Genomic DNA, 17,301 nt, shown 5'->3' with positions numbered 1-17,301 from the left:
TGACATTAAACAACTTCTCTTGGGAAAACAAGACCTTAAATGTCAACCTAAATCGTCCTTAAGACACAAGCATCTTTCTTGAACTTATTTTTCCTAATGTAATACCTTCTAGATAGAGCACAGCTAATGGCTCAACCTCTTCAGTCACTCTTTCAAACTACTAGATCATCTCCTAATATCTGGATGGACAAAAGCCCTAAGTTTATGTGTAACCTCCTAATATAAATTCATGATATAAGCATAAATGATCCACAACCAGAAGCTCTCACTGATGACTCAAATCTTCTGACAGTCTCACAGATCCCCAGCAGTGTACCTGGATACGCATCCCAAAATGCCAGCATCTGAAAAAGATAGGCTAAGCCCACTCAATCACATTCATCACTCAGGATGCAAAGAAAGAAAGTACTTCAGTGGCCACAGTATACAGCATGGGACTGTACACCACACTGGCTCACGCAGATAATGAACAAGAACAATACCAGGTACATTTTCTTTCCCTTCAACCAACAAATCTCTGCTGAGAAACACAGTTTTAACTTGAAAGCAAAGTGCACCTTTCATTTCACGCTCCCATAAATCCATGCAGACAAAACACCACACCACAAAGAGCCCCTCAGAGCATAACCTATAAGCAGCGATAGAACACAGTTTCACAACCTGCACTGCTGTTGTCATTTCAAGTGCCTCTTACCTCATCCAGACCCCTGAAACAAACACACAGCCTTGCTTAATGTCTTCCCTCAGTTACATATGCACTCACTACACTCCTCTGCTTTGCAGTACAACCTTTCAGCCCTACCATTCCACTCTCTCATGTGAATGCATGTGTATATACATATATGCACAAGGATATTTGCACACACAGCTTTCACAATGCTACTGTTAATCTTACATTCTTCTTTTACTCACGCTGCTTTAAAGACTGGACTACGGGGTGCTTTTAATGATAAAGATGCTTTCTTCTTTTTTCATAGAAGAAAATAAATGTAAATTATTTTTCTTATAAGGACTAGTAACCAATTTAGAGAAAGCTGTACCATTCTCTTAATGCATAGTAATATTGAAGCGTTGGAATTTGTTCATGTAATAAGGCCTTACAAGAACTATATTGTTCTTATGGGATTTCTCATGTGTTCTTTAGAACAAGCTCAATTAACATGAGTCTATTTCATAATACTGATAGGAAAGTTGGGGGGAAAAAAACATCACAGGGGCACAGACAGGATATATTCAGGTCTCAGCCAAGCCCTGCTGTCCCCCCACAGGGGCTAAAGCTGCCAGCACCCTCCACCCAATGCCCACTGCATCCGGAATGGCTGATCCCAATGATCCAGCCAGGAAAAGCAGCAACATGTTTCAGACTCAGATTAGTAAATCAACTGTACCAAGTTGCCTGTTACTGTGAACTTATTATAGCACAATCCGTCACCGAACAATTAAAATACAACTTCATGCCTGTGCTACAAGTAGCAGCACAGTGCCTCGGACACTCCATCTTCTTACTGCCTTGATCTTATGGAGCCTTTCTTCTTCTCAATTCCACATGCAAATTGCAGAGTCATTTTCTGACCTGGCTTTATAGACAGATATTCTTGGGGCCTAATATATCTGAGAAAACACAGACCTGGACACATGCAGCGTGCAATTTCCGAGTAACAGTATAAGATTGCTGAATTCCCCAAAGAACCAGTTCAAAATGTGTTCTGTAGAGGAGCTGACTAATGCCCAACAAGATAAACAGGACACTGTTAATGCATTCATTAAGATGTCAAAGAGTTAAGAAGCTAGGTGCCACTCAAAAATCCTACAATGCCAGCTCACATTTCATCCATTCTTCTATGTCATTTTTTTCCATGGGTTAAAAGAATCTTCTCGGCAGTCTCATCAGTCCCCTATTGATTCTGACAACTCCCTCAGGTGACTGTTTAACCAGACTGGACTCCAAGGCACCCTCAGTTCCCACTCTGTTTCAGGCTCCTATCCGGATATGCAGTTTTCACTGCATTTGAGGCAGCTCAGAGCCCGAAGGAGCTGCACGTCTGCTCTTGATGCTGTGTCTGTTTGCTAAATCAGTAATTCAGTGGATCATTACACCACTACATAGCAACTTGCCAAAGACTGCACAGATTAAACAGCACTGAGCAACTAAGAATGCCTGCGAGAGCTCTTTACAGCCACAAACTTAACAACCACCTTTTGATCCATAACATCTCCACTTATCTTCACTCAAATAACTTGGCAGCAAAAATCATGAATTGCTGTTACCTTCCTTTCAGCCACCCTAAGAGGCAGATGGGAAAACAGAACTAGGAGGTGCAGGAATGACGCAAACAGAACTGCAGAAAACATTACACTGTTGTATATGACAACACTGTGATCATTCCAGGTACACTTTAAACAGGAACAAACCAGAACTGCTACCCAAAGGGAATGGTTTGCCTCCTTCCAGCCCTAGCACTCACATATCACTCATTGCTTGCAGGAAGCACAACTATTCAGTGGCCAAGCAGATAACTGCATGAAGGAACTGTGCTTAAAATCAGCCAGTGCTAACAGTAGAACTGCAGTATGTTAGTGGAAGCAACGATGTAAGGTCACATTAAGAAGATGCATTATTTATTTCATTAGGTATTTTCAACAACAGTCCCCAGAAGTCTGCAGGGAAACTACTGGCAATGTTTCAGAAGGGAAAACAAGGGACTGTGATCATCCAAACTGCACAGACCCAGACACAAGGGTGGGCATTCTCTGCACGAATATTTTTGCATTTTTATGTGTGTATATAGCAATGTTCTGCACAAGCATTTCAGAACCAGTTTTTAGAATCCACATCTTTTCAACAATTTGCATTACAAAATATTCTAAAGAAGGTTTCATTTCAGAAAGGCAGAAACTGCCTCCTTCCAGATAGGCAATGTGCAAATGAGAGCCCATTTGAATGAAGAAGGCCTTCAGTATCTTTTTGCAAATGGATTTCACTGCGGTTTGTGAGGACAATGACTTTGCTCTCAGTTTTACAGAATTAAAGATTAACTACACAAGGTGTGTCTCCTGTTTTATTCAAAACAGCAGTGAAACACTGTGCACAGTTCTAAAGGGAAAAAAGTGAGGCCTCTCTCACAGAAGGGCAAAGTCATATGAAGGAAGAAAGCCGAAGCACGTGAGTACAGCAGTGGTATGCAAAGTGATTCAGCACATACAAACAGTGAAATTGAATACGACATACAGTAGCCCAAGGAATTACAGCTAAGTCACAGGAGCATCTGAAAACACAGTTTACAAGGAGGCAACATGAGACACAGCGTGGTGGGTCTTGGCACAGCACCTAAGTACCTTCCCAAGGGGTCCTCATGTCACACAGAGCCACCATCTACAGGAACAGTGAATTACCATCCTACCAATGATAGCTACACCTTGTGAATTAACAACTCCCTGCTGGACTGCTCAGCACAGCAACAGCACGTTACAGCCCTTCTCAGTTTGATGGGCTGAATTCAAAGGGTCACAGAGCTCAAATGGCTGTTGGTTTCATATTAAAAAGAAAAAAGCACCTTCAGAAAATGAGAAAGAAGTACATATGTGCCCATAAAAGTTGACGTTCTACTCTGTCAACCAAAACAAAAAGATTGTCATGCAAAACTTTGACTTTGGGGATAACAGACTGGAGTATCCACATCTCCCACTCACTCTGACCAACCCTATTAGCAGTGCTCTGGTCTGCAAAGATCACCAGGCTGGATCTCCATTTCACTGCCCAGCCACAACAGGAACTCTGGTCTTTGTAAGCTAGCATTAAACACCACAGGACTGAGTTGCTGAAAAATGATCTGAAGACAGCTAAAGGCTAAAACACATTCATTTTTTTCATTTGACCACAGAAACCATGGTCTAAATTCTCAACTGGAGGCTTACACGAAGATTCCTTAGGTAAGAGAATAGAAACACATCAGTTTCAAATTAGAAAAAGGTGAATTTTAATATCCTTTTGAAAAGATACTCTGCAAAGAGCAAGAAGGAGATTCACTTCTGCAATGACATTTTGTTCTTAACAGTTTTTAGAATGCAAAATAGAAAGAAAATGACGGAATATGATTCTGGAGCAGTCAGTGGGAGTTATGTTTGTCCCTGCTGTTTACTTATAACTGCATGGCTGAAAGAGTACAGAAATTTAGACAGAAAAAAATAACGACAACTGAAAATTAGCTAGATGAAGTCTAACATTACAGCCAAAAGAAGCATTTCACACTTCTCTGCAGAATATGTTGCTATTCACTACTTCAACCAGAAAGGTAGAGGTACCATAAATGTTCATACTATTTTCTCCAAAGAGAAAGAAAGAAAGGTTTTCCACAACAGAAAGAGTTCCCATTGACATTCAAATTTTACCAATTAAATGATTGAGCGAGTTAACTTGGTGAAGAAAACAAGAAATCCCTCAACTATGCTTAAGAATACTTCCACAAACAGCCTCTTAGGCTCTTGCTGGTCTGACAGCTGACAGCATGCTCAGAACAAAAACGTGCTTCCTTCTGCACATCATTTTAGCAGGGATACTAAAAGCAACTTCAGCAAAACTTGATGTCAGGGACAACATGCTGCAGGATAAAATTCACAAAATACAAGAATAAAGATCTAAATAAATAAATACCTTGTTAGTTAGAACAGCACCATCTGTGGCAGCACACATAAGCCTGCCATTATATTAGTTACACATCCCTGCATTTCACCTCAACCTGTAAATTGCACTTGGCCAGCTCTGCTCCAGTTATCTACATGACTACATTATAGATGCATTGCTGCTTCGGAGAGTGTTGATCATTATCCAGGTGCACCATCCTGCAGAAATGTGGTTTCTACTTGGCTGTGTAACAAAATCTGAAAACAAACACAGTGCAATCCTGCAGATAAGGAAGAAACAGAGCAGTACTCACAGATCTAAATTCTATGTACAACATGAATTTACTGAATTAGTTCTTTGTTTCTTTCATTTCCTTTCTTAATACATCCCTGAAATATGAAAATTCCAGTCATGGATTTTTAAGGGGACTAATTTTGAAAAATCTCCTTATTTGAGCAGGAAGTAAAGCTTAAGTGATTTTTAATAATCTCTGATAATTCTTTTTATTTTCACACATTAGACAAATCATTAGTAACATTAAACGAACCTGAGATGGTAAATGTACTAAAGAAGTGGGCCACAGTCATTTTGTTCTACAAACTCTGGAAAAAAAATTGCAGGAAAAAAATCAAGAGAAGAAAGATAACACGGAATTAGCAGCTCATGTTAATTCTAGAATAAAATGTTATTCACTCTGAGTCTTACGTGTTAATTAAAAATGAAAAAGGTATAAGGTATTCCTGCTACATTAATATACATCTGGACTGAAGATACGTTAAGCCGAAGTACATAATTAGTTACAAAAGCCTCAGTTTCAACAGGCTTTATTCCTGTTTGCCGTGGTGGTGCCATGGACATCTCAGAGCATAAATTCTCCTAGCTATGAATCACCATTTCACACGAGGATTGATGGAGGAGCACGCAGAAACTCCCATGTTTTCCAGTGACTAATCAGATTCCAGCTGCCACAAACTTTCCCTTAACAGCTCTCCTTAAAGCACTTCCCATCATAAAAGAACGAAATATCCGTTCCAGCTCACCTTTCAGAAGGCCTACAGCTCATCAAGTACTTGCTATACCAACTCAGATACCATAACCTCTTTGTGCCTTAGTTTATTCATGTGCATCTAAGTACGTACATCATGGCACAAAGAAATATTGGAAGCATTATTTGGAAGCACTGAATACACACCAAGTCAGCAAACGCCAGGTGCTGGACCCCAAACACATCTCTTGGCAGAACACTGACATGAGCAGTTCCCACTCCTGGTCACCCTTTCCTTCCTCTCTGCTTTTCACAGCTGCCGAGAAGTTCTCTGCATTGCCACCTCAGCTTGACAGTGCAGCTGCTTGTGGGCCATGTGCTATCCTAGCAAAGACACAGAGCAGCAGGGTCACTGACATGGAGGCAGGAGTGACCCCAGAAACCACAGCTACTGTGTGGTCAGCCTGCAACAGCTTAAAGAGGACAGAGCTTAAAGAGCAGCACAGGCACTACGGAGGGGCCACCACACAGACCCATGCACTGCTGTACAGGGTTTACATGCTGCACAACCACAGGGCAGAACTACAGGAAGTGACATGCTGAGCAGTGCATCACAATAATGTCACAGCTTCACAGCCACGCACACAGCATGCAGAAATTAGTGTTTGCCAGAAAAGAACCATTACAAATTAAATAAGCATATCAATTCCCTCTATACCAGGAAACTGAAACTTCGTTTTCTGATGTGTTGATAACACATTAGTTTAGCTCTGTTCCGGTCATCAAGATCAGTACTTCTGAAGTTGCAAATCCATAAACTCAGTCATAGGCCACTATAACCTATGGGTACATGATCCATGGACATGTCATACTGGGTCTCATTCAAGGCACATGTATTAATACCACACTGCAGTATACAAAGCATAACAGGGAAAAGAAGTAAATAAATAAAAGACTCGAGGGCAAAAATATTGTTGTCAGAAGTTAAATCAGTGCTTGACCACCAATGGCCTGGTAACTTAGGATTGAGAGCTCTGATATTCTGAGCCCCACAAGCAGTCCCATAGCCCTCCTAGCAAACATTATCCTTGTAGTTTAAAACGATGAAGGACAATGCAAAATAAAAATGAATGCCTTTAATAAGTAGAATGCAGAAGAAAAATCCCCGACATTTTGTACCTACAAGTGTTCCATCAGAAGACTCCAGAGCTATGAGGGGACCTAAAACACCTCTCTGTACAGAACTATAGCAAGATGACAAAACAAGTCCAACCATGGGTGAACATAGTGATATCCAGCACAGATTTGTTCCCATCAGCTTTTTGCTCTCTGCAGACCCATGTGAGGAAGCACATGTCACTTGCATTCATTTTAATACATCAATGAAATCTTGCATGCCAAACATCTGTGATTACAGCTCTTCTGAAAGGTGCATTGCTCCCTTCTATCTATTTCAGTTTTGCTCAATGGGTTCATTGGACCAAGCAAATCCAGAAAAGGCATCTGTAAGACGACAAAGAATGGCAGCACTAGGAACCTTCTTGTCCTCTACTAAACCTAGAAAACTTCAGGTCAGGCAACTCCACTCTTTCCATTGCTGACCCTTCTCCTTCCATTTAAAAGACAACATGATGCTTCCAAAGAATGTAAAATATGGACAAATTGTATTTATTTTTTCTTGAAAGATGCTCATGTATTAGTCTCTTCAAACACTGCAGGCTGTAAAGAAAAGGAAGTCATCTCACTTAATCTGTGTTTGGTCCTATGTGTTACATGTTCCAACAGCAAAATCACAGTAAACCCAAGAAAGGGAAGTCTCACAAGAGGATCTGAGTTTCCATACATAGAGAAAAATCCACAGCTTGGACAAGCTCAACAGCTACACTGTCCTCATGAAAACTGAGCCATCACTTAAGAACTTCGTTGGCTGCACAGCTGTGCAGGATAGAAAGCCTGCACACACGCAGGTTGTCCACTGCATTAAGATAACCACAAAGGGGCACCTTCCCCTCCCTTGCAGATGGGCAGGGAGGACTGACACTAAAAGGAGAGGTGGTACATGAGGCTCCTTTAAGGGAAGCAGTGAGGTTACGATGTGGTGTGTTTTGCACAGCCTGATGTGTAGAGCTAGAACAAAGCTGAAATAAGACTTTGTGCTTGCAAAATTAAGAAGCTGTGTAGCACCATTCAGCTCCAACACAACTCTCAAGCTAAAAAAAAAAAAAGTTACCAAGACCTCAGATGCTCAGTTAAAGTAAGAGAACTTCCATGACATGTATCAGTTGAAAATTTGGCTCCCTCACCTAGTGTTGAAATAGCATATCCTACTAAAAGGACACAGATAACCCGCACTATTTTGCACAGAGGACAATATGGAGATTTCACACCAGTTCCTTGTCATTAGAAAATGTCTTTTGTATCTGGTGACCCAACTCTTTCAGGTGGCCAGTGGAAAACCTCCAATGCTCTGGCACTGTGCAGTTTAAGCCACACAGCAAAGAAGAATGCTTAAACCAGATTTCCTTGCCTTTGTATATCATCACTCGTTACCACAGCAATGGCTTGGAACTAGGAGTTTTATAAAGAAGAGTATCTCCACTTTAATCTACTCATCCAGAGTAACACATCTACACTGAGCAGAAACAGCTCCGATTTCAGCAGCTCTTTCACAGAATCATAGAATAGTTTGAGTGGAAAGGGACCTTTAAAGGTCATCTAGTCCAACTCCCCTGCAATGAACAGGAACATCTACAGCTAGATCAGGCTGCTTGATGCCCAGTCCATGCTGAACACAAAGGCTGATAGCTTTCTCTGCACGAAATGTAATTAAAAACACGCACAACTACCACACTGAGGGTCACAGGGTTGCCTAAACATTTCTATCAGCATAGCTAATCCTACATCTCTCCTGAGCAGACCTATTTAATCCAAATAAAAGTAGCTGCCTAGTCATTAGTGCGAGGCTTAACTTAAATCCCTTCCAAAACAACACTAACCAAACTGAAAAGGTTCCCTGTAATAACCTGAGGGTTCACCCACAACAAGCACTGAGCAGAATCACCTCCACTCATTCGTGCAGTTATTTCCAAAATCCACTGCTGCAGACAGACATCCAACACACAGTGACACATTAAATGATTGCTGTATCTATCCCTACCATGCTCTCCTGGACTGCTGCAGTTACTGCACTACCCTTAATAAATACCAATTCTCACTGGAGTGTGGCACATGGAAATAGCAACCATTAAAATTCACATCACAAAAACTATGTATTGAAAAGCACTACTCAGTATTAAAGCACAGGATACTGAATAGCAGAACTTGAGATCCTAACTCCATGCCCTTTGCCATTAAATATATGTATACATTGCAAATGTGTAAGGTTTTTTTATTCTTCACAAAGTCCACACAATTCAAGAGTGAATATTTGGGGTCATTCATGCGTACATTTATATACACATAAGTGGAAACAATTTTTCTCTTATCATAAAACTGGTTGTATCGTTTTAATACAGCTCCAGAGAAATAAAAATTTTAATTCCCTCTATCACTGGTATTCAAGAAGCCTATGCTTTAAATTACCAAATACATGTAAAGTACAAATCCATAAGTATTCCAATTTTCAAGCAAAAAAGGAAGCCTGAGTCTCAGTCAAAAGACGCAATAGCAAATTTATTAAAAAAAAAAAAAAAAAAGATTTCCTTCCTCTTCAGTAGAAATACTGCCAGCAAGTTAAAGCTGCAGTGACTTTCATTTCAAGTAGATAGAACCTTTCCAACAGTTCACATAGTTTTCTGAAGCAATGCCTGCAAAATAATTCTGAGGGTTAGGGAAGGTTCTTTGATTTTTAAGATAAAGAAGCATAAATAATATTGTGCATATTTGTGCAAATGGCATACTCTCTGTAGGTCATGGTCTCAGATCTAAAGTTTCCATTATTGAAAAGGTCACTTACATGTCGCCAAATTAAAATCACTGCTGTAGCACTGGAACTTTCAGGCAGAGGGCCTTTGGATAGATTGCAGCTCTACAGCTGAATTCCTTGTTCTGGTAACCAGTGCCAATGTATCTGGAGGCAAGTCATTACCCTGCTGGATTACCCAGCTGTCAGAGTCTAACATAATATTCACCTTCTCTTTAAAGTGTCAACATCTCTGTGTAAAGCAAGTGATTTAATTGATGGGATGTAGTTGTATGCACTCACCTCTTCAGGTCTGCCTACTTTGTACAAGTGGCTGTAGCAGTCCTTACCTCCATGACCCCATGTTATTTTTGCCAGAGGATCCTACAGCCTCATTCACCCACTGCATGGGCATTTCCTAATTGGTTCTAACCCATGCATCACCCTAGCTTTTATTTACCAAGTGCATTCAAGCCATGCTCTCATAACTGAATTATTCCTCCACACAGGACTTATTTTCAGCATGCCTCATTCCAGGATCTGAGCATATCAGAACTACTAAAGTACTTGTATTCACACTCGTAATTATAGGAAGGGATAATTACCCTCATTTTACATGAGTAACTGAGGCACAGCAAGACAGTTAATTAATGTTAATGAACGTTTCCAGATCTGTTTGCTTTTTCCCAGAACCCTACATATGAGCACGTTTTCACCACCAGTGACAAAAACCATTCTCATGACAACCAGTCCTTCGTTCCATTCCAATAGATTTTCTGTTGCAGATCCAGGCCATGCAAGGAACCAGACAGGAGCCAGCAGAAACAGTAGCAAGAAGAAATTTAACGCTCATAAGCAGCATGACATGAAGTTGCACAGACAATTCAAACATCACATAATTCTCATCTTTGCAACCTTACAGATTGATGCACTTTTAGCTTACTGTAGATTTAGCAAAAAAGAAGTTTCTAAAAATCCACAAATCAATAGTCAAACCCCATTTCTCTTTCTCCCCAGTTTCTCTCACGTTACAATGTAATTTCCACCCCCCCCCCCCCACACACCTCCGTATCTGTGACCTCTTCCCTCACCCCAGCTCAATTTTGTCTCAGTTTCCTTCATGCTCTTAACCTCTCTTCCTTCTCCCAGGCCTGGACCAATTTGCTTCTCATTGAGCTCTGGCTCTTCTCACTAACTTCTAGTCTCGCTTCCAAGACTCCCCATGCTATACTTAATTTCTTACTACAGCCTTCACAATTCTCCACCTCCAAACTCCAACTTCTTATCACAATTTCAATTCCTAAATTCAGCACACAGCTTCTCATATTATCTGAGACCGAGCAATAAATGATTCTGACAACTCAGACAAACAACTCAATTCCTTTATTGCAGGCATTTAGCAGCTGCATAGTAAAATCATGTCCACAGCAGAACAAAAAAGTAAAATAAAATAGTTACCATGTGGTCATATGCAAACGCTGTAGTTACATTATAACAATGGGAGCTGCAAGAATCCCAAAAACTGCAGGCTGAGCTTGTTCAGTTATCAGCCTTGTTCAGTAAGAACTGAAAATTAGTTTTACTTTATTTTATACCATGGCTTTTGCAGTCCTATATAGCTACAAACCCCACTTCTATTTCCCCGCCTACTTATAGACAGTTTACATATCAGCCAAACAGGCTATGTCAACTCAGGACCTTCAAACCATCCCTTATATCTCACACCTCCACCCCCCTAAGTCATTGGTACTTTCCAACGATGGTCCTGAATAATGATTCCTATCCTGATACGGCAAATTCCTCAAGAAAACAAATTTTAATTCAGTTTCCTTCCATTTGGACTGATCATTTTAAGCTACAAGACCTCTTGAGCTTAACCCTGGAAAATAGTTGTCACTCATAACAGAGAGCAGAAGCACCATCATACTTAAAGATGAAAAACTGGAGAGCAGGATTTAGAGAAAAAGCATGTTAACCATATAGAAGCATAGCATCAGTTATCTAACTAACGAGCTGCAGAAGATTTTTCACCAGCACTGCAACTATTCAGCACATTCTTGGCAAATGACCAAACTCTTCTTAGCCAAAAGCATAATCATGTTAATAAAGGCTCACTAAACAAATATTTGACAATTACATTAATTTATTATTAACTCCAAGTTTATGGACACTTTGAAAATACTCACAGAAACCTTCGATCTTGTCAGCTGTCTTGCTCCAGGCTACCTGCCTGGTTTCCATTATAACCTGAATAGTCCTTCTTTCTGGACTACTCTTCTTAATACTGAATACTGTCATAACAGTTCCCAGCTCCAACGTCCTTTTGATCTGGCTTTTCTCATACTCCGGCAGCTCCCCATAATCTATACTCTTTCTGGGCATTTTTTTAGGTTTCTTTTTCAATCAAACTTGTATGGTTTTCACTGTGCTGAAAAGAAAAAAAAGAAAGAAAGGAGGAAAAAAAAATAATCAGTATTTCAGACAGAATTTTTATTCCTTTAAAACCACATTTATTAAAATTAAAGATACTGGCAGATCCATACCTAGAATAGACTCCTTTAAACAAAGCTCAAACCCTGACTATATTTATCTTGATTTGATGACTTCAGGAGTCTCATAAGACATCAAAAAAGTATCACTTGAAGCTTAAGTTCTTTCAAGTATCGGATCAGCTTTTACTTACCATTTTATACCAATAAATCTTTGCTCACGGACATTTTTCTATTTGACAGAGATAGAACTGGCTGTTTTCAGTCATTCCTATAAAAGTTTCTTTATTGTTTTAGAGTACTTGTAGATTTACGTGCTATAAAAACTTTGCGAGTTCTGTGTTATGCTAGAAGTTAAATCTTCAGTTCTTGATTGAAACTGAGGGTAACTTAATTTCTGAACCAGCAAAAAATATATGGAAAATGATTTTGTCCTAAGTATTAACAATCAAGATGTCAATATGGAAAATAATATTTGCAACATTCGAGGCACAATCAAAACCTTTTTACTCTCCCTTCGTTGTTCTTTTTTATTACTATTTCATTCCCAGTACCAACTTCAGACAGTCAAAATGCTGCACCCACGGTGAACTCCAGCAGGTTTGCTATTCTCCTTGCCTTGTCTTAATACAAAAGCATTAATTTACTTTCTTGAAGAGAATTCCAAAAACCTAACAGCTGATTGCAAGCTTGATTACTCCTCAGCAGGATTATTTACAAACAGAAAGCCCTAGAACCTGCTCTACCATCCACGTACAAAGAAGTGATACCATTTTTGCCACTGCTGCCACGCAGTTCCCAATGACTGCCCTTAATTTCACCCTTGGGCAGGACAGGTCTAAGTGTCCTGCACGATTTTCCCTCTGCCACAGCATCCCTGCTGTTCTCCTCAGCTCATTACTCTCCATCACAGTTTCAGTTTCTGCACTGATAACTAATTTGTCCGTGTCACTTCTCGCTTCCCCTTGGTAACTTCTTCCAACCCTCCTCCCCCTCACCCCAAGTCAGTCTCCTGACCTGCACTTCACTAAGGAGCTCTCTTTTCTGCTCTCTCATTAATACCACAAAGCTGTCTTTCAGTGTTGTCACTAACCAGTTTCAGTGCCATCTGTCAGACTCTGAAGTGGTCCAGTGCAATCTTTTCAATCTCTTTTTAAAATCTACAGCTTCAATGAACACTGGGTTGGGTTTTTTTTTTTAGGCTATCAGAGAAGCAAACACGAAGCCCTTCTTATCTGCAGTGGCCTCTTCTGCTTTGCCTATCTGGAACCTCAAGCCCATTTAGTGTTCTGCAAAGAGTCACAGAGATTATACCATGTTTAATTAGCTTGTTATTGTGTAAGAAAAGGATACTCCATTGTCCTACTACTACTTAAAAAAATACATATGTCAATCCCACAACTGAGACTTCTGGTCAACTTTTAAGGATTGTACACAATGGCAGATTTCAGTCAGAATGTGGCTGATCTTTTCTAACTCCCTGGAACGAATCAGCTTATCACTGAAATCATTACCAGTTTGCATCCAGCAATTCAGCCATAGTCATCCAGCTACAATGGCAAAAATACAAGGAGAACAGAAATAAAATAAAAAATAAGTCTTTAAAAAGCATACTATTTTGCAGCTGTAAAATGAAACGTGTCTTAAAACATGACAAAAAGGAATTTCTAAACATACTAATTTAATAAAAGGCAATGAAGCATTTTTTGAGAGATTAGCCCCTCGGTACAAAGGAACTGCCTCTCAGAGGTGGCTTCTGAAGCAGTTTCCGCTGAACATAATAGACTGGACTTCCTCTTTTAAAGTAGCTCTTTCTTTAAAAAAGAAAGTGAACACTGCTTTTAGCCTACCTAAAATCTTAAGCTAGAAGCCAAGCTTTTAACTTACTGCAAAACAACACTGTAGCTGAGACACCAACTTCATCAGTAAGAAAAAAAGAAAAGAACATCGTAGCACTTCATCAACCTAACCAACCATCCCTTTATTATCTGTTTACCTGTTCCATAATGTAGAACAAACACCACAGAGAGCTTCCTAACAGTGGAACACACCAGACCTCCCAAAAGAACAAATGGAAGCACCTGATACCAGACCTAACCTTCTCAACATTAAGAGGCTTCCTAGACACGTAAGTATGTGTCCTTCAGCATTCTTACACCCTTCACTGCACAGCGACTTGAATCTACAATATTTCTACCCATTCACCCAGCAAAATTCCGTTATAACCCTCATCAACACAGTACCTGGTTGCCTCTAAATCAGCGGACCGTGAGCTACAAGACACCTCTGTGTGAAGCAGAAGCATTACTGCTCTTCTACGGAAAAGTTCCTGAAGCCTAAAGCAGAAAGAAAGGTCCAAATGATTCGGTGAGTGATCTGGAAATCACAGAATGGCCAGGGTTGAATAGAACCTCAAGGATCATGAATCTCCAACCACCCTGCCACATTCAGGACAAACAACCTCCCTGTTTAATACCAGACCAGGCTGCCCAGGGCCCCATCCAATCTGACCTTGAACACCTCTAGGGATGGGGCATCCACAGCCTCTCTGGGCAGCTGTTCCAGCACCTCACCACTCTCATAGTAAAGAACTTCCCCCTTACTTCCAACCTAAATCTTCCCTCCCTCAACTTAAAACCATTTCCCCTTGTCCTGCTGTTATCTACCCTTTCAAAGAGTTGATCACATAACACGTAAGATCTGGTTTAGGCACAGACACCAACATATGACTCTTTCCCTTCGACTGTAAGCACCACGGGAGCAAAACTTCGATGTATCAAAAGCAGAATCGGTGTTACCCATTGCTTATTGTGTTGTGACACAACAGTAATTTCTACGTTGTCTTTTAGTGAAGAGCCTGAACACTTTGTACCAAAAAGGTCAGGAAGACCCACTGCGAGGAGCCAAGTGAACACAGACACGGAGAAAGACGTACTTGGTGCTATCCAAGAACCTGCATATTTACTGCTAGTTCACTGCAGTACTTCTCAATTTCAAAACCAAACCCTTATCTGAAGATCAGCCTACAATTCCTACCGTGTAGACATCTGAGAAAACACAGAGAGAAAGAGCTGCAGACAGGTGAAACTACAGACGTGCAGGTTGGCAACGAACGCTTCAGATGAGCACAGCAGAACCGCTCCCGAGCCACAGGACACCGCAGGTGCCTTCCCTGCACACAAAGGTTGCTCAAAAAGCGGAATCTGAAGTCAGACTCGCCCCAATTTCTACATTTTCCCATGAGCTCTGGGCGCTGCCGGCCCCATTCTGCACGCGTCGCTGCACGCTCTGCCCCAGCCCTGCCTCGGGACAGCAGCTCACCCAACCGGGCACAGCAGCAGCAGCAGCACCTCGCTAACAATTAATCGCAACCAGCAGACGGCTGTTCGCACGGAGCTCTGCGAGCAGAGGGAACCAAAGCGCTCGGCCACAAGGGACACCTGCTAGGAACCGAAGGCGGGCCCAGGCTGCGGCCCTCAGCGCCGTGGTGCAGGGCGCTGGGCTTCTTCCCCCTCCGGCAGACCGGCCGGCAGCGCTGACAGCCAGCCGCGGGGTGCCGGCCCCCTCTGCGAGCCCCCTTCCCCGCAGCCCCTCGCGGCACCTCCCCGCCCGCGGCGCCCCGCAGCCTCACCTCCGCCGGCTGCCGGTGTCAACGCGGGCTGCTGGTGGCGGCGGTATCGCCGCGCCCGGCCGCGTTTCTCCGGGGCTCCCACTTCTGCTTCTGCCGTACCCGGGAAGGGGCGGGCCACGTGACCCCGGCGGCCACCTCCTGGTGCGCGGGGCGGGCGGGCGGCGCTGTCCGTTCGGTTCCCGTCCGCCGGCGCCCCGTCCCTCAGCGCCCGCGGGGCGGCTGCCGTCCCGCCTCCCTGCTGCCCGCTCCCTCGGGGCGCGGGACGTTCGCCCTCAGCCGCCCTCTGAGGTGGGAGGGAGCCGCCGCGGCCCCGTGTGAAGCCCCCGTGAGGAGAAGCGATGGGCTTCCTTCAGGGATCATCAACCTAAGCACCGAATAAACGATGACACGGTGTCGGGGGTGGGTGGCTTTAGGTGAAAGGCTTAAAATTGACTGAATTGGATCCACGGCCACGTCCATTACACCACAACAACCTCAGCTTACGGCCTGATTGGTTTTGATTAATAATTTCACCCTCTGTATGCAGAAATTACTGAAACAGTATCGTGTCTGGAATGAGGGAGTGACAGCAAGTCCTCCAGCGAGCACCGGGAGCAGTGCTACCTCACTGCGTAGGTCAGGGAGCACCAAAAACATTCATTGTATCCAGCAAAGCCGCCGGGAGAATTTTGGGAAATTCCTCCTAAAGGCATCTAGCAAACACTTTCATAGTTAAAAGCGTCCACGACAGATCAGGACCAGAAGTGTGACTTGTGAGTAGGACTTCTCAGGACCAGGAAGCGAAGAGCGCATACAGAACCACCACAAAAAGAACAAAGCCTGAAAACTTTGTACCTCTGCTCTCTGAATCCCAGCTGTCAAATCCAGCGTTAGTGCAGATATGTTGGCAGCGAATCTCAGCCCCAGCAGCCCCTCCTGGTTCTGCTTCACGGGGCTCGGTACCAGCATGCTCCTCACCAGTCACACATCATCTCTTCAGCACAGGAACTACCCTTGAGCAACCCACAAGCCACACAGGCACGGAGTTGACCATCTTTCTGATAGTCGGTCTTTGCCGAAGAAGTGAAGCAGCACTGCAAAATATTGCAGCCTTACGTGTTGATGTACTTCGGTGTGGTTGTCCTGGAAGGAAGATTAAACCTACCAGCTCCCAACATTGCGCAAGCTCAGGCTTCACTGATAAAACTCTCTTACAGCTGGAGAGCTGTGCAAAAGAAAATAACCTGTGGAAGAAAATCATTTCTTCAGCAAAGTTTTTTAGCGCGGAATCCTGTAAATTGCGGGCTGTAACAAAACCGTAGACATATAAATGGGTAAGCAATTCTTAAAGAAGAAACAGTGAAATAGTGACTTTTGGAAACATAGGCTATCGCTCAGCACACCCAGAAGCATGAGTGCTTGGTTGCCCTCACAATCAGAACAGAAGATTAAAAGTCTCTGTCATAATCAGCAGCTCCTGCCATCTGACTTGAAGACTTTTACACTTCAGTCATGAATAGCTCAAAAAGGGCATTGACACCGACACTTTTTAATTACAGTATCGAAAGGTTCAGCCCTGTCTTATTGCCTTATTTGGCGCTGAAGTGTTGATTACTTCCCCTTAAGAATAAGCAAGGCATCAAAGAGGATCACAGGCCTGGCCAGGTGGCCTCCTGCATGCAATAAATAACGGTC

General features: G+C 42.4%; 1 protein-coding gene across 3 annotated transcripts in view; it reads right to left on the bottom strand.

Annotated features, from left to right (window-relative positions):
* PLCG2 (phospholipase C gamma 2) overlaps nucleotides 1–16,833 on the bottom strand; it is a 56,120-nt gene extending 39,287 nt beyond the window's left edge. The window contains exons 1-3 of one of the 3 annotated variants that reach the window (XM_090149408.1): nucleotides 15,628–15,994; nucleotides 14,240–14,332; nucleotides 11,694–11,935 (exon numbers count right to left, since the gene is read on the bottom strand). In XM_090149408.1, the coding sequence (XP_090005534.1) occupies nucleotides 11,694–11,889 (196 nt within the window). In that variant the 5' untranslated portion in view covers nucleotides 11,890–11,935; nucleotides 14,240–14,332; nucleotides 15,628–15,994. Of the gene's footprint in view, nucleotides 1–11,693; nucleotides 11,936–14,239; nucleotides 14,333–15,627; nucleotides 15,995–16,461 lie in introns of those variants that run through there. The other 2 variants (XM_090149409.1, XM_031615374.2) reach the window with 2 other exon arrangements.
* Nucleotides 16,834–17,301: the final 468 nt, after the last annotated feature.

This window comes from Phasianus colchicus, chromosome 13, assembly GCF_987193195.1.
Source record: "Phasianus colchicus chromosome 13, bPhaCol1.hap1.1, whole genome shotgun sequence".
NCBI classification, from domain to species: Eukaryota; Metazoa; Chordata; class Aves; order Galliformes; family Phasianidae; genus Phasianus; species Phasianus colchicus.
This window is presented reverse-complemented; position numbering and strand designations above follow the sequence as displayed.